General features: G+C 39.0%; 1 protein-coding gene across 5 annotated transcripts in view; it reads right to left on the reverse strand.

The window, feature by feature from the left end:
• EPS15L1 (epidermal growth factor receptor pathway substrate 15 like 1) overlaps positions 1 to 18,255 on the reverse strand; it is a 45,138-nt gene that overhangs the window by 14,565 nt on the left and 12,318 nt on the right. For 3 of the 5 annotated variants that reach the window (XM_066205479.1, XM_066205477.1, XM_066205481.1), the window contains 11 exons: positions 17,121 to 17,206; positions 16,681 to 16,753; positions 15,995 to 16,156; positions 14,935 to 15,132; positions 14,512 to 14,676; positions 12,495 to 12,621; positions 12,323 to 12,373; positions 11,806 to 11,942; positions 10,722 to 10,782; positions 10,278 to 10,360; positions 8,652 to 8,784 (listed from right to left, as the gene is read on the reverse strand). In XM_066205479.1, coding sequence (XP_066061576.1) covers positions 8,652 to 8,784; positions 10,278 to 10,360; positions 10,722 to 10,782; positions 11,806 to 11,942; positions 12,323 to 12,373; positions 12,495 to 12,621; positions 14,512 to 14,676; positions 14,935 to 15,132; positions 15,995 to 16,156; positions 16,681 to 16,753; positions 17,121 to 17,206 — 1,276 coding nt within the window. The remainder of the gene's footprint in view (positions 1 to 8,651; positions 8,785 to 10,277; positions 10,361 to 10,721; positions 10,783 to 11,805; positions 11,943 to 12,322; positions 12,374 to 12,494; positions 12,622 to 14,511; positions 14,677 to 14,934; positions 15,133 to 15,994; positions 16,157 to 16,680; positions 16,754 to 17,120; positions 17,207 to 18,255) is intronic. The other 2 variants (XM_066205478.1, XM_066205482.1) reach the window with 2 other exon arrangements.

An 18,255-nucleotide genomic window follows, 5' to 3' on the forward strand; every position in this document is an offset into this window, starting at 1 on the left:
TTTTCAAATGGCAGAAGAAGCCTCAGGAGCTTCCCAGCACATCTTTCTCTTGGCAATTTGCCAAATGTACATCTCATTCCCAACTTCCTCAGTATGTTTTCCACCATCCTGTTAAGATTATCCTCCAGTGATGCAGAGTAAAACCTTCATAAACTGAACTTTACAAAATCACAGAAAAATGATTACTAATTTCAAACTTTGCCTGAAGGTTAGTTACATGAAACTAAATTTTCTGCAGAATACTTGGAGGCCTTTGTCTTCAACGGAGGCTATTTCTGCACTGTATTGCAAACTCAACTATTTGATGATAATGTTCTTTGCAAAAAATCACAACATGTTTTTTATAAGAGAAGGGAAAAGTATTCCCTTGCAAAACTCCCTCAGAACTGTTTTTGCTTAATATTTGCAAAGTTTGCACCTGGAGTTCACTGAAAACTTTTGCTTAAGAGAAATATTCTGACAATCTACAAACCTCTTGAAAGGTGAGAAATCGTTACACGTTCAGCCCAACAATCTGCTCTGAAACAGCTTTTGGACAACCTCTTTCACCATCAGTACTGAAATATCTTTGAGAGGCCAGCATAAACAAGAGAATCAAAGCGTGAATGGAATTTTTAGCTTGTGGCCAGGCAGGTGCTCCACCCATGAGTCATTTATCCTACACAACAAGGGATGCCTGTGCTCTAATGCAACTGTCAAGTCTTCTAGAAGACATGAAAAATAAAAAAACTTTTCCTGTCAGTCACAACTTTGAGGCTGATTTTCTCACTCTCGGCTGCAGATGAGGGGAAAAAATAAAGGTAAACAGGCACCATGGTTCTTGTGAATAAACTCTTGGTGCTGGAAAAGTTCTAAGGAAACAGGTGTGTGGTATCATGCAGAAATAAACATCCCAACACTCCTGTGATCTCACAATGAGTAAAGAACAGAACTTCATATATTCTGCTCTAGACCAAATGATTGATCCCCACAACTTCAATAAATCTACATAATTTAGAGTCAAATCTAAATTAAATTAAGGGAATTATATGACATTATTTTTTCTGATTAACACAATCCTTTATTTTGTTCCTAACTCCTGATTACATCCATTATGCCTAACATGGCTTCTTTCTTTTAAAATTTATCTGACTAAATACATAGAGAAATTTTCTACATGGGGACACTGCACATGGTGCAAGTAAAAAAAAAAGTCCACAAAAATGTGATGTGTTTAAACACTAAGTATTCACAAGACATCATTTTCTTTCAAGAACTGAACTCAGTAAATATACAAGACAAAGCATTCAGACTTTGGCCTGCATTTAGAAGGAAGATACTGAACAAATTGTGAAGTCTTAATTTTGATCTAGTTGAGACACTGAAGACACATCTTAGGCAAACAAACTACTAAAATCCACTTATATGAACAACTCAAAAAGCAGCGAAGATCTAAGCTTTACCTCACTGGAAAGTGTCAACATGAGGTCAATGTGCACTGTCAGTGCTCTTGGGCTGCCTAAAGATGAAAAATAAGTGCAAAATGGCAAAAACAGTCAAACCATAAAATGCCTTAAATTAGAGAAGTGACACATACAAAAAAGAACTATATTTATCGTTAACATGAAGGAGGAGGAAGCACCAAACACAAAGGAAGGGAGCAGCAGAAGCTGCACAAACATCGCCTGCACTGCCCTGAGCTGGGCCAGCTGCTGGTTACACACAGAAGGAACAAGAGGCTTCTGAAATGGTCCCAGGGGTACAAAAGACACCCCAAAAGAGTGAACCTAAAACTTACAGTTGGACAATCCTGGTCCAGGGAAACCTGGAATGTGTCTGCATACACATAATTATCTGGGTATCTATTCACTTCACCTTTCAGGTCAAAGTGCCATCAGAACACTCTCTTTCAGGATCCCTCCATAATTGTGAGCACTTGGTGGACAAACCTACCTGTGATTTCCCTCACAAGCTCCCTGCACCACAGGAACTGAACAAAAAGATGCTCTGCTGGTAATTGTTCTTGCACTTCTAGCTTCTCCGGGGCTGACAACAACCTTCTGCAACCACACTTCTAAGAAAAGGCAAAGGATGGCCACCCCAAATTAGGGAATTAAGTGTTTCTGTAGATGATGGATTACAACATTCAGCGCAGCTGAAAGTTTTCAGATTGGCTCAATAAACACAGTATTAAGATCCTGAAGACCTGTAAAGATCTTAAACCCTGACCCTTTTTCATTTTTTTAAGCTACTAACAGCTTCAGATATGGTTTATCAGCCAACGGGCAAGATGAAAAAACAGGAGTTGATCAGTCAGATTTTGCTTGAATCAATCCTCATCACTCCTGAAATCAGGATTAAGGCAGAATCACATTCATCCAAGAATTTGCTGATGGCAAAAAATGTTGTCTCTGAGGTTCTCTGGCAACCACGTGTACCTGGACCATCATTAGTTGAGCACGACCAGTAACATTTGTTTGGATGATGCCAACTAGTACCTGGTGGCAGCGACTATTATCTTGTCATTTTAGTACCCTGCAGGAATTCACTGAGTGGTGAATATGGAGCATGGGTCACTGAATGCACCAGCAGCCTTAAAGGCACTCAACTGTCTCTCTGGCGCTTGGATGCATGAGTTTCCTCTCCCATCCCTAAGGAGGTCTACAGGAATACTCAGTGGTAAAACGCAAGACAGTGCAAGGCATCATTGGGAACTGACTGTCTCCTACAACTTGGCGTGCCTTGTGCCCTTGGAAGCCAGGTCACACACTCCTGTTGTGGTGCTAACTTGATCGGGAAGGAACTCTCATGTCTGAAGGGGCACACAAAAGGCAGATACAGCACCACACAGTTCAATGCCTTTGTCTTCTTCTCCACATCCTTAATTTACAGCATCAGTAAGGCAGGGCACGACCTGCTGTAATAGGACGGGTTAAGTGTTGCTTGTCCTCCCTGGATATAGAGTGGCTTCCCTCAGGAACTTGAGGGCCTGACAAGGAGTCCAGAGCATAGAGAGTAATGTGTCAGATGCTTGTCAGTAGTGGTTAATCTCACTGGTTAACAGCGCTGCTATAACCACAATGTGGAATACATGGGGCTGCATTGAAAGGAAGTGGTAAGGGTGGGGCATAAGCACTAGGTCCCACGATCAAAGCACTAAAGCATTTTACTTATAACCCAATCACTGACACCCACACAGCAACTTCCTGTACTTTAAAAAAAAAAAAAAAAAGAAAAAGAAAAAAAAAATCTGTTTCTCTCGTTCTGTAATCAACAACTTTTACCTAGAAACTAGTTAGCGGCAAACTCTGACTGATTTCAATCTGCAGCTCACAGCAGAAAACATAATTTTTAATCTGTGAGAACCTACAAAAGCCATTTTAACTGACAGGTTTCAGTCTACCAGTTCTTTCAGATTTATCCCTAATTACACAGAAGTCCCATAAATCCTGAGAACGTGCACAAGAAATATAAAGCAACCGTAAGTTTGGTAGTGCTGAACACCACAGGCAGTCCTCTGCCAGAAAATAAAATGTAGTTATAAATCTACAAAACTCAGCAATGTTTTAGGGGAGCTTGAGAAAATAGTGTGCAGTGGAATGTGGATCTTTGTCACAGGGCATCTTTGTTTTAAGAACGTTGAGATACTTTACTATTATTTGCTTTCTGTTTATCACAGCTCGTTACACAAAGCACTGGCATTTCTTCAGTGCTTTTTCAGCATTATTCAAGATACAACATCAATAACATTCCACTCCTCTCCAAAGAATCCTGCAAGTTCTCCAGTAGCACCTGGTGAACATCAACTTACTCCAGCCAAGTCCTAGGTGAGCCCTATAAAACCTAATGTCCATTAGGAACTTCACAGAGATAAATACCTTCCTGAAGAAAAAGAACATGGACACACTTTTCATGGGGATTTTCATTAGAACAGTCTTGTCAGAAGAGCTAAAGAACTTTTTGTTGGCAGATCCTGCTCAGCCTAAAGAGAATCTTAATCCATGTATCGGACAGAGATAGTGACTTTCCAAATCTTTTCGTGAAACAGTAAGTTGGAGCTTTGAGGTACACTGGTATCTAGGTTTGCTGCTTCTGGAACACCTTCTCCTTGCTATTCTCTACTGGCATTCACTGAGTTACTAACCCTCCTCCAATCCTCTTCTAAGATTCTGCACTTAACCTCTAAACAGTTATACTGAAAAAAATACTATGTTTCAGTTTTAAAGTTATTACACTTGCTACTTTCTTGCTAATTCAAGGCAATGTAAGAACAGCACAGCACACAGCAGGCACAGTACAAAACCTAAACACTAAAAAAAATATGTTTTTACCATAAAAACAAACACGAGATTTCTCTTGGACCAAGCAAAGATCAGGACTTTGAAACATCTAAAAGATCTTGACAGACTGGTGAACAACAGAGTAAGAAAGAAGGAAAATTATTTATAATGAACAAAACAAGCATAAGGCTGAGATTCTACCCAAGATACAACTCTAATTAAATAAGCTCATGATTATCGTACCCTCTCTTAATCTTAGTATTCAAGAAGGGACAGATATGGATCTCAAGGGTGCCTAATCCATGCAACACAATAAGGGTTTGCCTAACCCTGATAGTACCAACCAGAGAGAGCTGTGAACTGAACTACCTGCTAATACACTCATTTCACAGCTGCTCCTTGATGTTCCAGCTGTGAAAAAACCCAAACATCAACTAAAAACAAACCAACCAAAACAGCCAACCCATTTTCACTTTACAAGCAGCTAGCAAACTGGTCAGGATGTGTAGGACCAGACCTGATGACCCACTGCAATCCTGCAGCTGACAACCCTGGCAGCAGCAGAGAAGTTTCTCTATACACTGTGCGAAGACTGTGTCGAGAGCCTGGACATGAGAGCAGCTCCCGTGAACCACAAACTTCTTTTAGAGGTCTTTCCAGGTATATCTGAAGGCCTTTTGCTCTGACCATCACTATATGGTAAACAGAGGTCATGTCCAAAAGGCTCCGTTTCAGGACCAGTGCTGTACAACTTCCACGTGAAGGACTTGGATGTGGGACTGGAAGGCAGACTAAGTAAATTTGGTGATGACGCGCAGTTGGGAGGAGCTGTTGAATCCCTTGAAGGCAGAGTGCTGCAGAGAGAGCTCGACAAAGGAGAGGGCCGGGCAATCCCCAACTTAACATGACAAATTCCAGATCCTACCCCTGTGCCAGGGCAGCCCTGGATGCATGGACAGACTGGGGAATGAGAGGCTACGGACCAGTCATGTGGAAAGAGTTGTGGGGGTCCTTGGTCGGTGCTAAGCTGGATTTGAGTCACCAGTGTGCCTTGGCAGCCCAAAGTGTCACCATGCCCTGGAGGGCACCAGGCCCAGCATCACCAGCCGGGCAAGGGAGGGGATCCCCCTGCTCTGCTCTGCACTGTGGTGGCCACACCTTGAATGCTGGGGGTACTTTGGGCATCGCAAGATCTAAAGGATCTAAAGCTGTTGGAGAGCGTCCAAAGGACAGACACAGCGATGGGGAAGGGTCTTGAGGAGAAGGGTTTGAGGAGCAGCTGAGGGCACCTGGCTCATTCAGCTGGAGCAGAGAGACCACGGGGAGGCTCCTCGTGGGCTGCAGCTCCTCCCGAGGGGAGGCGGAGGGGCAGGGGCTGAGCTCTGCTCTGGGACAGGGACAGGAGCCCAGGAGCGGCTGGAGCTGTGCCAGGGGTTGGGATGGAGCTCAGGAAAAGGTTCTTCCCCCAGCGAGCGGTGGGGCACTGACCAGGCTCCCCAAGGCAGAGGTCGCAGCCTAAAGGCTGTCACAGCTCAAGGAGTGTCTGGACAATGCTTTCAGCCAGAGGGTGACATTGTTGGGGTGTCCCATGCAGGGCCAGCAGTTTGACTCCATGACCCTTATGGGTCCCTTCCAACTCAGGGCATGCCGTGATTTTAAGTGTTTCCCTGATCCTGTGCTCAGCTCCAAGGGTTTGTGCTGCGCCTTTGTTTTCATGAAGGAACGAGACTTGATGCTGAACTCCTCATTCATCCGGACAAAACAGAGACCCACGGGCAAGGTGAGAACTGTGGCACGCTTTGGTCCAGGATATTGTGCAATCCCTCAATGGATTATCCGACAATGTTTGCATGTCACATGCAAAAGCTTTGCATACAGAAAAGCATCAAATCAGGAATAATCAGGAACAATCCCTGGTGGATCCTGTTTAGTTTCCACTACCAACTGCCTGGGAAATCAGACAGTTTCCAATGCTCTGCAAAAGTATTTCTATTTTCTACTTGACTGCAGAGGTTTGAGGACAAGTAAAGTTTTCTTTTAGAGCTTTTTGCACCTGCCTACCCAAATGCAACCAAACCACAAAAGTGTTTTTCAATATTAAACCCTCCCCCGACCCCAACTGAAAGTACAGTTTTACTAAAAAGAGTATGGAGCAGAAAGGCAAATTACAGGTTTCTCTGGTAATAACTAGCATTTATTCATCCTTCAGCAAGATCTTTATCACTTACTTGTTTTTTAATTAAACAGACCAATAAGAAAGGTAAGAAACAACGGAAGTTTCTTGTCTGTTGTTTGTTTGCTGAGCCCATTCTAACACACATTTTATGCCTTTATCTCTTGCTACAATCGCACTATATTACTATATAATTTCTCATGCTTTAAGTAACCACTGAAGATTGCCTTAGCTGTGGAAGGAAGGGAGGAGTAGAACTGCATAAGCACACGAGGTTCATTTGTTTTAAAAAAACCCTGTTGTTTCCTCCTTAGTCTATTTTATCATAACAACATTTGCTTTTGGTACAGCAGCAGAACTTCACAAATATTGTATCTCCCTAAAAGGGGGGAAGAGACACACTTAAACCATTTTAAACCAACTGATTAAAGGGTGAGTGCACATGTCTAAATTAAAAACATATTAATAAAGCTGAATATTCACCAAATTCCTCAATATGTACTGAGAGAGAATGAGGGCACAGAAATCCAAAATCCCTCATATAGATGAGTCAGTACTCACCTTTGCTGCTACTATTACACTGCATTTGCTAAGAGTAATCATGTTTCTAACAAGGAAGAGAAATAAACCACATGTAAGAGAATACATGGGTGTATTTAGCACTTATTTGAATCATCCAAGTTTATATAGGCCCTGTTATCACTAAAATATTGTACGTAGACATTTTTTCAAAGATGGCCACTTGCATTCTTTCCTTGAAAACCAAATAAAGAAAAATAACTGTGTCAAATAAGATTCGCCTCAGCTTTTCTATTTCTCCTTTTACTCATGTCTGTACTAGTGATTGATATTTGTCAACATGACATACTATGGGGGAGGGTTAATTACTGAAAGCTCTTTAGTACCTCAGTAGTAGAAAGTACATAAAGTAAACTTGGAACAAACTGCTTCAGGGGCTTTTTCACAATCCTAGAGCATTTCCTGACAAGTTTGCATCAATACTCACCTACAAAAACCCTCTAATTTGTTGCTTTCAAGGTTTTAGGGTACACCATCATCTCTTAAGCAATAAAATCACAGCAACAGGAACAAACTAATGCTGCTGCAATGGTCCCCTTGTAAGTCTACTGTGTGAAACGGTATCTTTCCTATCTTGGATCAATTTAGGGGATAGGTAATGACTTTAAGGATACCTTGGTAATAAGTAAGCACTTGCCACATTATCCAAGGAGTTTGATGTGTTTAGTGCAAATTTCTGCGCCTATTCATAAGCAGAATCCAGCTTTTGTTGGTTTTTTGAGCCAACTGAAAGTTCCCTCTTAATATCAACTGAACTCTACCACTGTTGTTAAAAGAAGACTTGAAACTACATGGCTTCGGTTCTTTAAACAGCTTCACTGGTAGCTGAATATCTTGAAAACAACTCCAGGGGGAACAGAAATTAAAGCTCCACTAAGAGAGATCTTATTTTCAATTCACGAGATTTATATACCTCCCAGATTTTCAGAAATAATGGACTTGAAGCAGGAACAAAGCGATATATATTCAGAAAGTGTTTTCTGTTTACTTCATACAGTAATGCACAAATGCAAGAATGATCCTACCAGGAACAGACAGACCAGGACAGGTCTGTCTAACCATGTAGCCTGTCCTTGTTAGTATCTAGTGGCAGACGCCTCAGGAAGAACATCAAAACAAGACAAAGATGCAGCCATAGTCAGACTGCCTTGCCACTCAGCTACAAAGGAGCTAGAGCCATTATTTTGGCTTTTGGGACACCCCATTGCCTCTGTTTCTTCTGAGAATTATCTAGATGTTTTTTAAGACAATTTAAACTTTTTTTGCATTCACCACGTTGTCTGTCAAATATAGAAATAAATCCTAAATTTAGATCACCATGTAATAACAAACTTCTTTATTTTAAAGATGCCACCAATGTAATCTTATGTATTGCCTACTTAGAAAACACAGGGGTTTTCCCCCTGTTTTTTCCTGCCATATGTGGTTTTACAGATCTGTCATAGCACTCTCTCATCATGTTTTGCAGTTTGAAGAGTTTCAGTCTGGTTTACTGATAATTTTGCCAATTCACTGATAACTTTGTATCTTCCTCCACGGTTGAAATAAAAGATAGATAGTAGACTGTCAACTTGTTCTTATATCCAGCAATACACTGTAAATTGAAAGAAGGAGCTTTTAAAAGAAGAAAACCCCCTTACCACTGGGTGGCTTGGGTCGTGGAGGGACATTTTTCTTCGGTGGTAACGCTGGTGTGTCTGATTTGCTTTTGAAAGGGTCATCTGCAAATCCTGCCCCTCCAAAAGAGGAGGCAAAGGGGTCTGAAGCTACTGACTACACGAGGAAAAAGAAAAGAAAAGGGATGTAAGCACACTGTAGAATACCTGTGTTTTCATGAAGCTAGAGGTTAAGTCAAGTAAAAGCATTAAATTCAAAACCTGAGGGCAGATGTGCAGAATTGTCAGTGGTGTAGGAGGCTAATGCCCAGTGACAGAGGTGCTAAGATTCCATTAACATTCAGAACACGTTACGCTCTTAATCACTTAAGTACTTCTAGAACTTTTAGTCCTAGCAAAAAAGCTGATGAGAAAATAAAAGGAAGTAAAACTCTACTTTTTACTATTTGGCAATGAAGTCATACCACAGCCTGACCTTCACTCAGATAAACAGAACCTGGAAAAACACGGCACACTGCAGAAGGTATAACCTTATTGCAAGCTTTTCTGAAGTTACACACAGGTATTTGACTTTTTAGCAAAACCTTAGGGAATAGCCAAAACCGTATGTTTAAATATTCCTATAATCAGACGGCTTTTCTAAAGGACTGATTAAGGTTTTCTAAAGGATTGATTTAGAAGCGCACAAGTATTATGCCACGCAGGGAAATTTATCATTGTGAAATGAAGAAAGAGGAATTTTGTAAGCAAAGGTGAAAATTGCAGTCAAGCCTTGGCTAAAATTTCTACCTCAAGCCAGCCATGTCTATCGGTAAAGCCTGTTGCCATCTAGCGGAGAGCTAAAACCCTCCCCAGAATAGTCAAAGTTAGGGAAGAAAAAAAAAAAACACCACCAAGAAATGTAAGTAGTGAAAGTAAAACGATAATGTATTTTCTTTTTAACATTTATTCTACTGTGTTCAAGCGTTACTGTAGAACTAATATAAGGAGTTGGGCACTGATATTAACTGTAATTCCGAACTCCACCTCAGGAAAGTAACAGCAGACCATGATTAATTTTTTTCATGTGTGTCCTGAACCTTTTTCTTCATCTTCCACTTAAAATGAACAGAAATTGCACATTTAAAACATGGGAGAGTCTGAATGACTGTTAAGAGTGGAGTAAGGTTAGTTTATATACATTTAGTAGTGTAGTGTTTCATGAATAGTTGGACTCAATCTTAGAGGCCTTATCCAACCTTAATGATTTTATGGTAAGTTTAGAAACCAGTCGGGATACTTACTACAAAGTAACCAAGACACAAATTCCAGGACTTAGACAAAGGCTGGACACTGAAATACATTAATATCCACAACAACTAACTCTTCTTACAAGTTAGAACTACGAGTTAATTTCTTTCCCTGATCTGGTATTTGAAAATATTTGTGAGAATTTTATTTATCCCTACTGAATCTACCAGTCTTAGTAAGGCTTTGCCGTATCTGGCATGATTGGAAAATTCTTTGCTATGTTACTGGTGAGGCTGATTGAGAAAAAAAAATTAACAAAACCAGATTGTTAGCTGAAAAGTTACAATCATATCATACTCTTTAAAAAAGTGTCTGTACATACATTTTTTAAAGGACAGTTGCTTTCCTTTTAACCTTTACCTTTGACATCTGACTGAAGTCTGCAAATCCTTCTCCACCACTGAAAGCACCACTTCCAAATGGATCCAGTGTTCCAAATGGATCTGGAACAGATATGCAGGAAAAAAACGTTATTTTTGAATAATACTTATGAATTACAAGGAATGCTTGATGGTGCCAGTGAAACACAAAACATTAAAACACACCTGCATTTTGACCTGCCATGAGATGCTAAAAGAGAATTCCACAAAACAATAGTTTTTCTACCAGTTGTTTCGAGGGAAAATGCAAGAAAAAAGTGACATATATAGTGCCACAAAGACAGTCTTCATGAACTGTAACAAGACCATGATGCTTTTTGCCAACGGCTCACAAGACTCTTTATTCTCAACTCCAATATTTGATTCTCCTTTCACAAAAAGATACCACCTAAGACACCTTCACATGAAAATGTCTACTTCTTACCTGGACCTTTTGAAGACATATTGGAAGACGTAAAAGGATCAGTGCTTTCAAAAGGGTCAGACTAAAGAAGAACAGATACACATAATTATTTTTCTGCTGGACTGTGCACATACCTCTTTGTGCCTATCAAAATCTCTTGCTTTAAGACAAAGAGTTTCCAATTTCAGAACCCTCTATTCAGCAGAGAGAGGAGGATAAAATCAACTGATCGTATGAAATGTACATTTAGTGCATTTGGTTAGAGACAGCCATGAACATAACACCAGGTACCTACAAGTGAGAAGAGCATCCCACTAAAATATATGCAACATTAGTTACCAGGGCAAAATACAAAAATACACCAATAAGTGTTCAGTCAGAGACAGAATATTCAGGTCATGCATTTATATTATTATTAATTCAGAGAGCCTGTATACTGCTTCTTTTTAAACTAATGGTTTTTACAGTTGCTCTTCAGTCTGACAAGTTGGCTTTTATTTAAGTACAATCCTATACTGCAAGATGAACTAACTTCCCACTGACTGAAACTGGTCTTGGGTAGTAACACTCAATGAATTGCGTAGGAGTGAGGAAAATACTAATAAAAACAAACCCCAAAAAATTCATACTCCCACTAAGCAAGCACACACGTGTACATCAGGACAGCTTAGAACTGCGGCTATGGCTCTAACAAGCGTGTCCTGTGTAGTCCCTCCGCTGTGCTGGATCCAGCATCTGCTGAGGGCTCAGGAATCCTTTAGCCAGAGCAGTTCCTCCATCCCATTCACTAGGTGACTGCACAAATCTATGGGATGGAGGGAATGGTGGGAATGAGTGGGTGCTGCTGGTTTGAAACTCCCAACAGAGAGAAAAAATATCCACCTAACAGTACCTTCACGGTGAATGTGTACCTCATTATCATGGAACCAGAGAGAACACTGCTGATTGCCTTAACAATCCATACTTGCATTTTAAGAATATAATCAAAAATATTTCATCAGTTAGGAAAAAAATGTTTTGTATTATTTCACTCCTTTTAGCTTTCACACAATAAGCCTGACAATAGTAAAGAAATCTAGTAAGTGTAGATTAAAAAATTACTGACCTTTGAGGGTAAAGTGGGGGTTTTTGTGAATGGATCTGAGGTAAATGGGTCACTCTTCACCTGTTTCTTGAAGAAATCCTCAGGGGCAGAACTACGAAATGGGTCACTTTCCTTAAACGGATCTCCTCCAAAGGGATCTAGAAGGAGCATGAAAAGGTAAACAGAATGTAGCACTAGTGCATCTATAAAGAACATTCTCTATTTGACCTCACACTCACTGATATAATTTTTCTTACACAAACACAAAGTGTTTCGGTAAATCTGATATACTTCCAGAGACCCTTCTACAGAGGGTATTTACTAAGTTTGAACAAGTACATGTTTATTTGAAGCTTTCAGATTTATTAAAGAGTTACACATTTCTCATTCACCGTATTGATTCTGAATGCACACCCTGTCGGGTTTTTATGTTCCCAGATGCAAGCCAAAAATCCGAAGCCAGGAAAATCTTAATGCTTCCTTCGCGTTTGGCTACAAATTGTTTATACCACACCTGTCATTAAAAAAGGGCTATTACCTGCTGGAGCAGGTGGTTGTTCTGCAAAAGGATCATGCTGGAATGGGTCACCTATGCAGAAGAGAAAAACAATTTGTTTTATCTACTGTTTAACAAGATGATAAAAGTTAGTTAAAATATAATTTACTCGACAATTGGTCTTCAAAGTCTTAGATAAGCACTTGTCACTTACTGCCTTTGAAGGGGTCTGCTCCCTTAAATGGATCAGATTTGAAAGGATCTTCTGACTGGAATGGGTCTGCATGCAATTCTTGGGTATTATTGGTAAACATCAAGGCTTTATTCTTAAATGGATCATCCTAAAAATTAAGATGAAAAACATCACAGCAGCTTGTCATGATAAAAATGCCCAGTTACCCATTTAGCAGAAATTGTATGTTGTCTTGGTTCCTGTTTAACAGTCTTTAAAATAACTTCCTAAAGAACTTTCTGAATATGTGACTTCTAAGCAGAAGTAATTACACAGCAGAAGGAAATGTGTACCCCAAGGCTACACAGAGCGCCAAAAGATAACAGTACATACAGCAATTAAATGTTAAAGTGTTGCCCATATTAATATATTCAACTCTCAAATACTTAAATAACAAAAGCAAACCAACCCCAAACATCACATTATCAAAAAATTCTTCCCCCTATTACAGCTCAGCTTCAGGTAAGACACTTATTTAAAAGGAAAGGATACATAAATAATCTGTGAACTACAAATACAACAAATTACTACTGAGAAGTCAGGTACTAGATTGCTTCTTGTTAACTCATCTTTGGGCTTAAAGCTCCAAATACTGATTTCCCATGATAAGGCACTTCATGCTTGAAGAGTCACCCCAACATTTTCATGACAAGAGGTTCTCAGCAGAGGCCAAATCTATGTTTGTCAAGTTGCAGAAAACACCCTGCATGAACAAGCAGCAAACTGAAGTTATTAAACCTCTTCGTAACATTCATCTGCACGATATCCCTGGCTCGGGTCTGGTTTGGAGGTCTCTGATGACGCCGCAAGGGCAGACAGCACCTGAACGGCAGAATTCCAGGGACAATGAGAGCCATTCCATCCCAACATAAGGAATATCCAGAAGCAACTACCCACTGACACTGTCCCCAACACCAGAAAGAGACTGGATTTCTTTCCTCCCTTTATAAGACGCAAATGAAAACATCCGAATTAATACTTCTCAGAACGGGGGGAGGGAGGCGGGGAGAGAAGGAAGAGGAAAGAAGAATTGAGAAACAGGAAAGTGGCACAATGGTTTAAAAAAAGTGCTATGAACAGACTGCTGTTTTCTGCCAGTAAGTGGTTCCTAGGTTTTGCAAGTAAGTGAAACATCTGAAAGTTTTCACTGGAAATGAAATATATTTATGCAAGTCATGCAAGCACAGAAACTAAGCAGTAAAGTGTTTTAAGACCTTTAAGTACCTGTTTCTCAATGTACTGCTCTTTTTTATCTACACTGTTCTTCTTTTGAGAAGTTTGTTTTTACAGAGCAAGTGTAAAGTAATGCATAAAGGCAGCAATGCCTGGTAAATATTTACTAACACACATTTAACGTCATACTAAACCCATAGCAAATACGGTGCTTACAAGGGTAAACATGTTTCCATAATGAGGAAGGGCCACGTAGATGTGCAAGCAGAATCAAGCAAGTATGCAACTTTTATCTTGTCTTATTTAAGACAATAGGCTTAAAAAACAAAAGAAAGTTCTTGTGATTTAGAGGATTATTTAATACCCAAATAAACATTAACAAAAATGTTTAAGAACTTGAAAGATTTTATAATTTGGGAAAAAATGCTGATTAAATAAGAATATAATAAATGAAAAAGATGATGCAGGAATTATTTAAGCAAAAGAGAACAATCCTTTTGGAAAGGGAACGTGAGATATGTAATAAATATAGCTCACTGTAAAGCAGAAATTTGTAGAGCTTCTTTTGGAAGTAAGAAGGAAATACATGACAAAGGGAAATTTACAGCAAGAGAAGATTTCACCTTGGTAAACTGGACAACATGCAAGAAGAAACAAAACACCTGAGCCAGAAATAAAGCCCCACCTCTGTCCTGAGACTGAACATGTGACAGGTTACAAATCCACAAGACCATGTGCCAAATACCAACTAAACAATACTTCAGATTAGGTGCAAGTCAGAAGCTTAGTTACTGTAAAATATACGGAACAACAGTGTCTTTTTTACCATAGCTCCATAATTGCTTCTTTCTGTCGGCCCAAGGCCTTCACTCATGTCTGCTAAATTTGTCAGACTCCCACCATGAATCCCATTGAGAGCTTCATTGTATTCTTCAATGCTCTTATTCACTTCCTGATGGCTCTCCTGCAGCTGAGAGAGTTTATTTCTCGCCTGAGAAGGAAAAATGCTTTAGCATGTTACACATTCAACAACACTGTCATTCTTATAGTCTCCTTAAACACTGGAGCCTGACAGTTGCATTTTATCCCCACCAGAATTGAATGCTTCCTGACTCAAACCAGGAATTAACTGACTAAACACCAGTCAAAAAGGCTTATTTCATGAACCAGGACTTTTTCCTCCTTTGAAAAAGAATTTTTCAACTCAGCATTTCAAGAAGCAAAAAATCGTATAAAGTACAGTGAATACCTGGTTTATTTCTTCCTGGGTTGATTTTAAAGATTTGATTATTGTTTCAAGCTGCACTTTTCCAGCCTGGATACTCTGCTCTAGCTGAGTCTCTTCTTGCTGGAGGCGATTCAGCTCTGCTTTTGCTCTATTAAGGTCATCTTCCTGTAACTTTAAATCTGATTCCTGAGACTGAATCTGCATTTTCAGTGACGAAATCTGAAACAACACAGCAGAAAAATCAGAGTGAAATTTGGAATAAATGAGACTTATTAAATTGTGAATATACAATAATTAATAGAAAGCAGTAAAGCAACCTATCAACTACTAAGGAAAATATTTATAACTTATTATGAAGAAATGCCGGCTGCTTCTGCTGTTACACAAAATCATTGATAAAAGCACATTCAATAAAACCAAGAAATACTATTTTAAATCAGAGAAATACCCCACTACTTATAAAGGTAATCAAAAGCTGTTTCCTAGATGTTCACCTTCAGAACTTGGTTGCATTCAAACATTTATCAAGTAGTTTAAGGTTGATTTTTAACTCTGTTAAGAGTTAAAATTACAGAGTTGCTTATAAACTTCCTTATACACTTTCTTATGTGACTTCCTTACACAGTAAGTTTCCACCTTAAGGTAACATCCTACTTGCACTAGCAATTGCATCCACCTGAAAACTCAACCCTGATGATATTCAGAGTGATCAAAACCAGCACCACTGCCATGGACTGTCTCATGGGTTAGGACTACTGATTTTCAACTACCTTACTAGGATGAATAAACGTTTCAACAAATGAACAAATTAAATGTTGTTGTTCAATAAATGAACAACAATTCCTGGAGAAAGGAACCCCTGGAGATCATCAGGTTCAACCTTTCATTTATGACCATTATGAAAGGTATTAACGAGAGCAAAATCCTTTCTAGGACCTCTGTACTTGTGTGGAAATTGCTGTTTATAGAGGGAAAGGGAGGGAAAGGGAAGGGAAAGGGAAAGTTTATTCATTAAATACATAGAATCTCCCTCAACAGAAGACTTACTCCTCTTGAGCAGGTCCAGAATTAACATACTTACCACCTGTGTTTCTTCCTGGCATTTCTGCCTTACATCATTCAGCATATCTTTCAGTTTGGCTTTCTGCTGGTCCATCTCATCCAGGCGGTCTTGTGCATCTTGTTTTTGAGCCTCCAGCTCTTGCAAGTTACTTGTTTCCCTATCTAAATCATTTTGCAGTTCCTGAAGAAAATTCAACAACTTAAAACTCATATTTAGTTGCTGTCTTAAGGAAAGATCAGCCACAGACAAAGAATTTAACAAAATTCTGAGTATTTTCTACATTATACAGGCTGCACTCTGCATTGGCCTGTTTCGTTTCTGCAGGAACTTGTGTAAGACATCAGGAAATAAATCACTGCTCACAAGAAGGAAAAGGGACTGTGACACAGAGCACATGGTATTGAGTTATCCTAATTATCAAAACCAATATTCTCCAAACAATGATTTCCTAAATTACAGTGTTAGTTAAACACTAACAAAAAAGACATTTCAAACTGTTCACATATACTATGCTTACATTAGCCAGCACCAGATGAAAATATTTCTGATGGAGAACAGTAAAATAATTTTTTTCTGCCAGTTAGAGGAAAATCCCAAAAAAGAAAGAATGATAAAAATAATGATAGAACGACAGAAAAAATGCTAAATTGCCATATATTACTTAGATTAACATGAAAACTACTGATGATAAACAGAGTTTTTACCTGAACTTCATTGGTTTTCTGTCTGATTGATTCTTCTTTTTCCCTAATGTCCTGCTCCAGAGAATATTTTTCTCTGTCAGATAAACAAGAACATGTATTTGTGATTAGTTAAATAATACAACACACATGCAAAAATAAACTAAATATTATTCTGAAAACACCACACAGACAAAAATGCCAGCCTGTATTGTCATGTATACTTTAAAGGAGAAAAGGTGCATATGTATCAATTTTTCTTTGAAAAATACCATCTGTGCCCATTATCAAGCATCTGAAGACACTGACAGACCTGTAGGGTATCACTAGGAAATTCATCACCAATTACAGCAACAAATAACGACAAAATGACGAAAAGAAAATAAAAGTAACTGACACATCAATACCATAGACTTCTTTTGCTATTCTACACCAAGATTTTGTTAACAGTCCACAACTATTACCTCTGCAGCTGTGCAATTTCTTGACTAATATCATCCAGTTCCTTTACCCCTGTAAATTCTCCTGATCCAACAGAACTTGCACTGTCCTGTAAAGAATGAAACAATTTATTAAAATGTCAAGTTGTAACAGAAGCTCTTCCTTTAACAAAAGCTGAGGACAGAGGCGGGATACAAAATCCTCATTATTTGCATTTGCAAAATTCTATGAGAGACATTGAATTATCCTGTAACAAGCAAGGAACATGCCACACAATTCTACTCCTGAGACAGGAGAATTTTTAATGTGCCTGTTTAACAGATAGGACAGTTGAACACACAACAATGAAAGGATAGGCATGATGCCAACAAGAAAATTGCAGACTATGGTAGAATTAAAATTCAAAACCTAAAACTCAGTTCTGCTATAGTCAATAGTAAAGTTTACAGGGGACTAAATGAAATCAAATTGTAATTCCAGTCTTCTAGAGCCCTGCCACAAATTAATGGCAATTTCTGCAATTATATCCCATTTACAGTAGGTTGTTCCTACATTCATTCAAGTGTAGATCAGGGAAGATACAGAGGGCATCCCCTGCCTTCCAGGTTAGAAAATCACTATCAGAAGTTAAGGAAGGATGTCAGCATTAGGTACAAAACTGGCTATTATGATAAAAAGGATAACTCTTTGAAAAAAATCAACCCACTGCAACTGAGCAAAACCTGCATCACTGAACTCACTTGCTAGTATGACAAAACAGGAGACCAACAATTTTTATATAAAATTTTAAAAAGAAGAATGCAGATTTTGCTTGCTTCACTCAATTTGAGACTGCTGTGATAACCATAGAAAGCTTGGCTTTATTAAATATCAAAAAACAAACAAGAACCCAACCAACAAGCCAAGACCAGCAGAGGAAGATGTGACATTTTTGTAGAAACAACAGTGAATATACAGTTTAAATAATTTAATTAAGTCCTCACTTTTGGGGGATCATTTTTTTGGTAATATGCCATTAAGTAATCACAAATAACAACAACAATACAGACTAAATCTTCAACGTAGCAAATCAAAAATCGCTTTTGTACAGGCCAGATACAGATTTGCTGGGAGAACTCTACTGAATGTTGGACAGGATCACAGCCAGGTGTCACCCAA

The sequence above is a fragment of the Chamaea fasciata genome, unplaced genomic scaffold (genome assembly GCF_029207755.1).
Source record: "Chamaea fasciata isolate MVZ Bird 193981 ecotype frontalis unplaced genomic scaffold, bChaFas1.0.hap1 SCAF_28, whole genome shotgun sequence".
NCBI classification, from domain to species: Eukaryota; Metazoa; Chordata; class Aves; order Passeriformes; family Sylviidae; genus Chamaea; species Chamaea fasciata.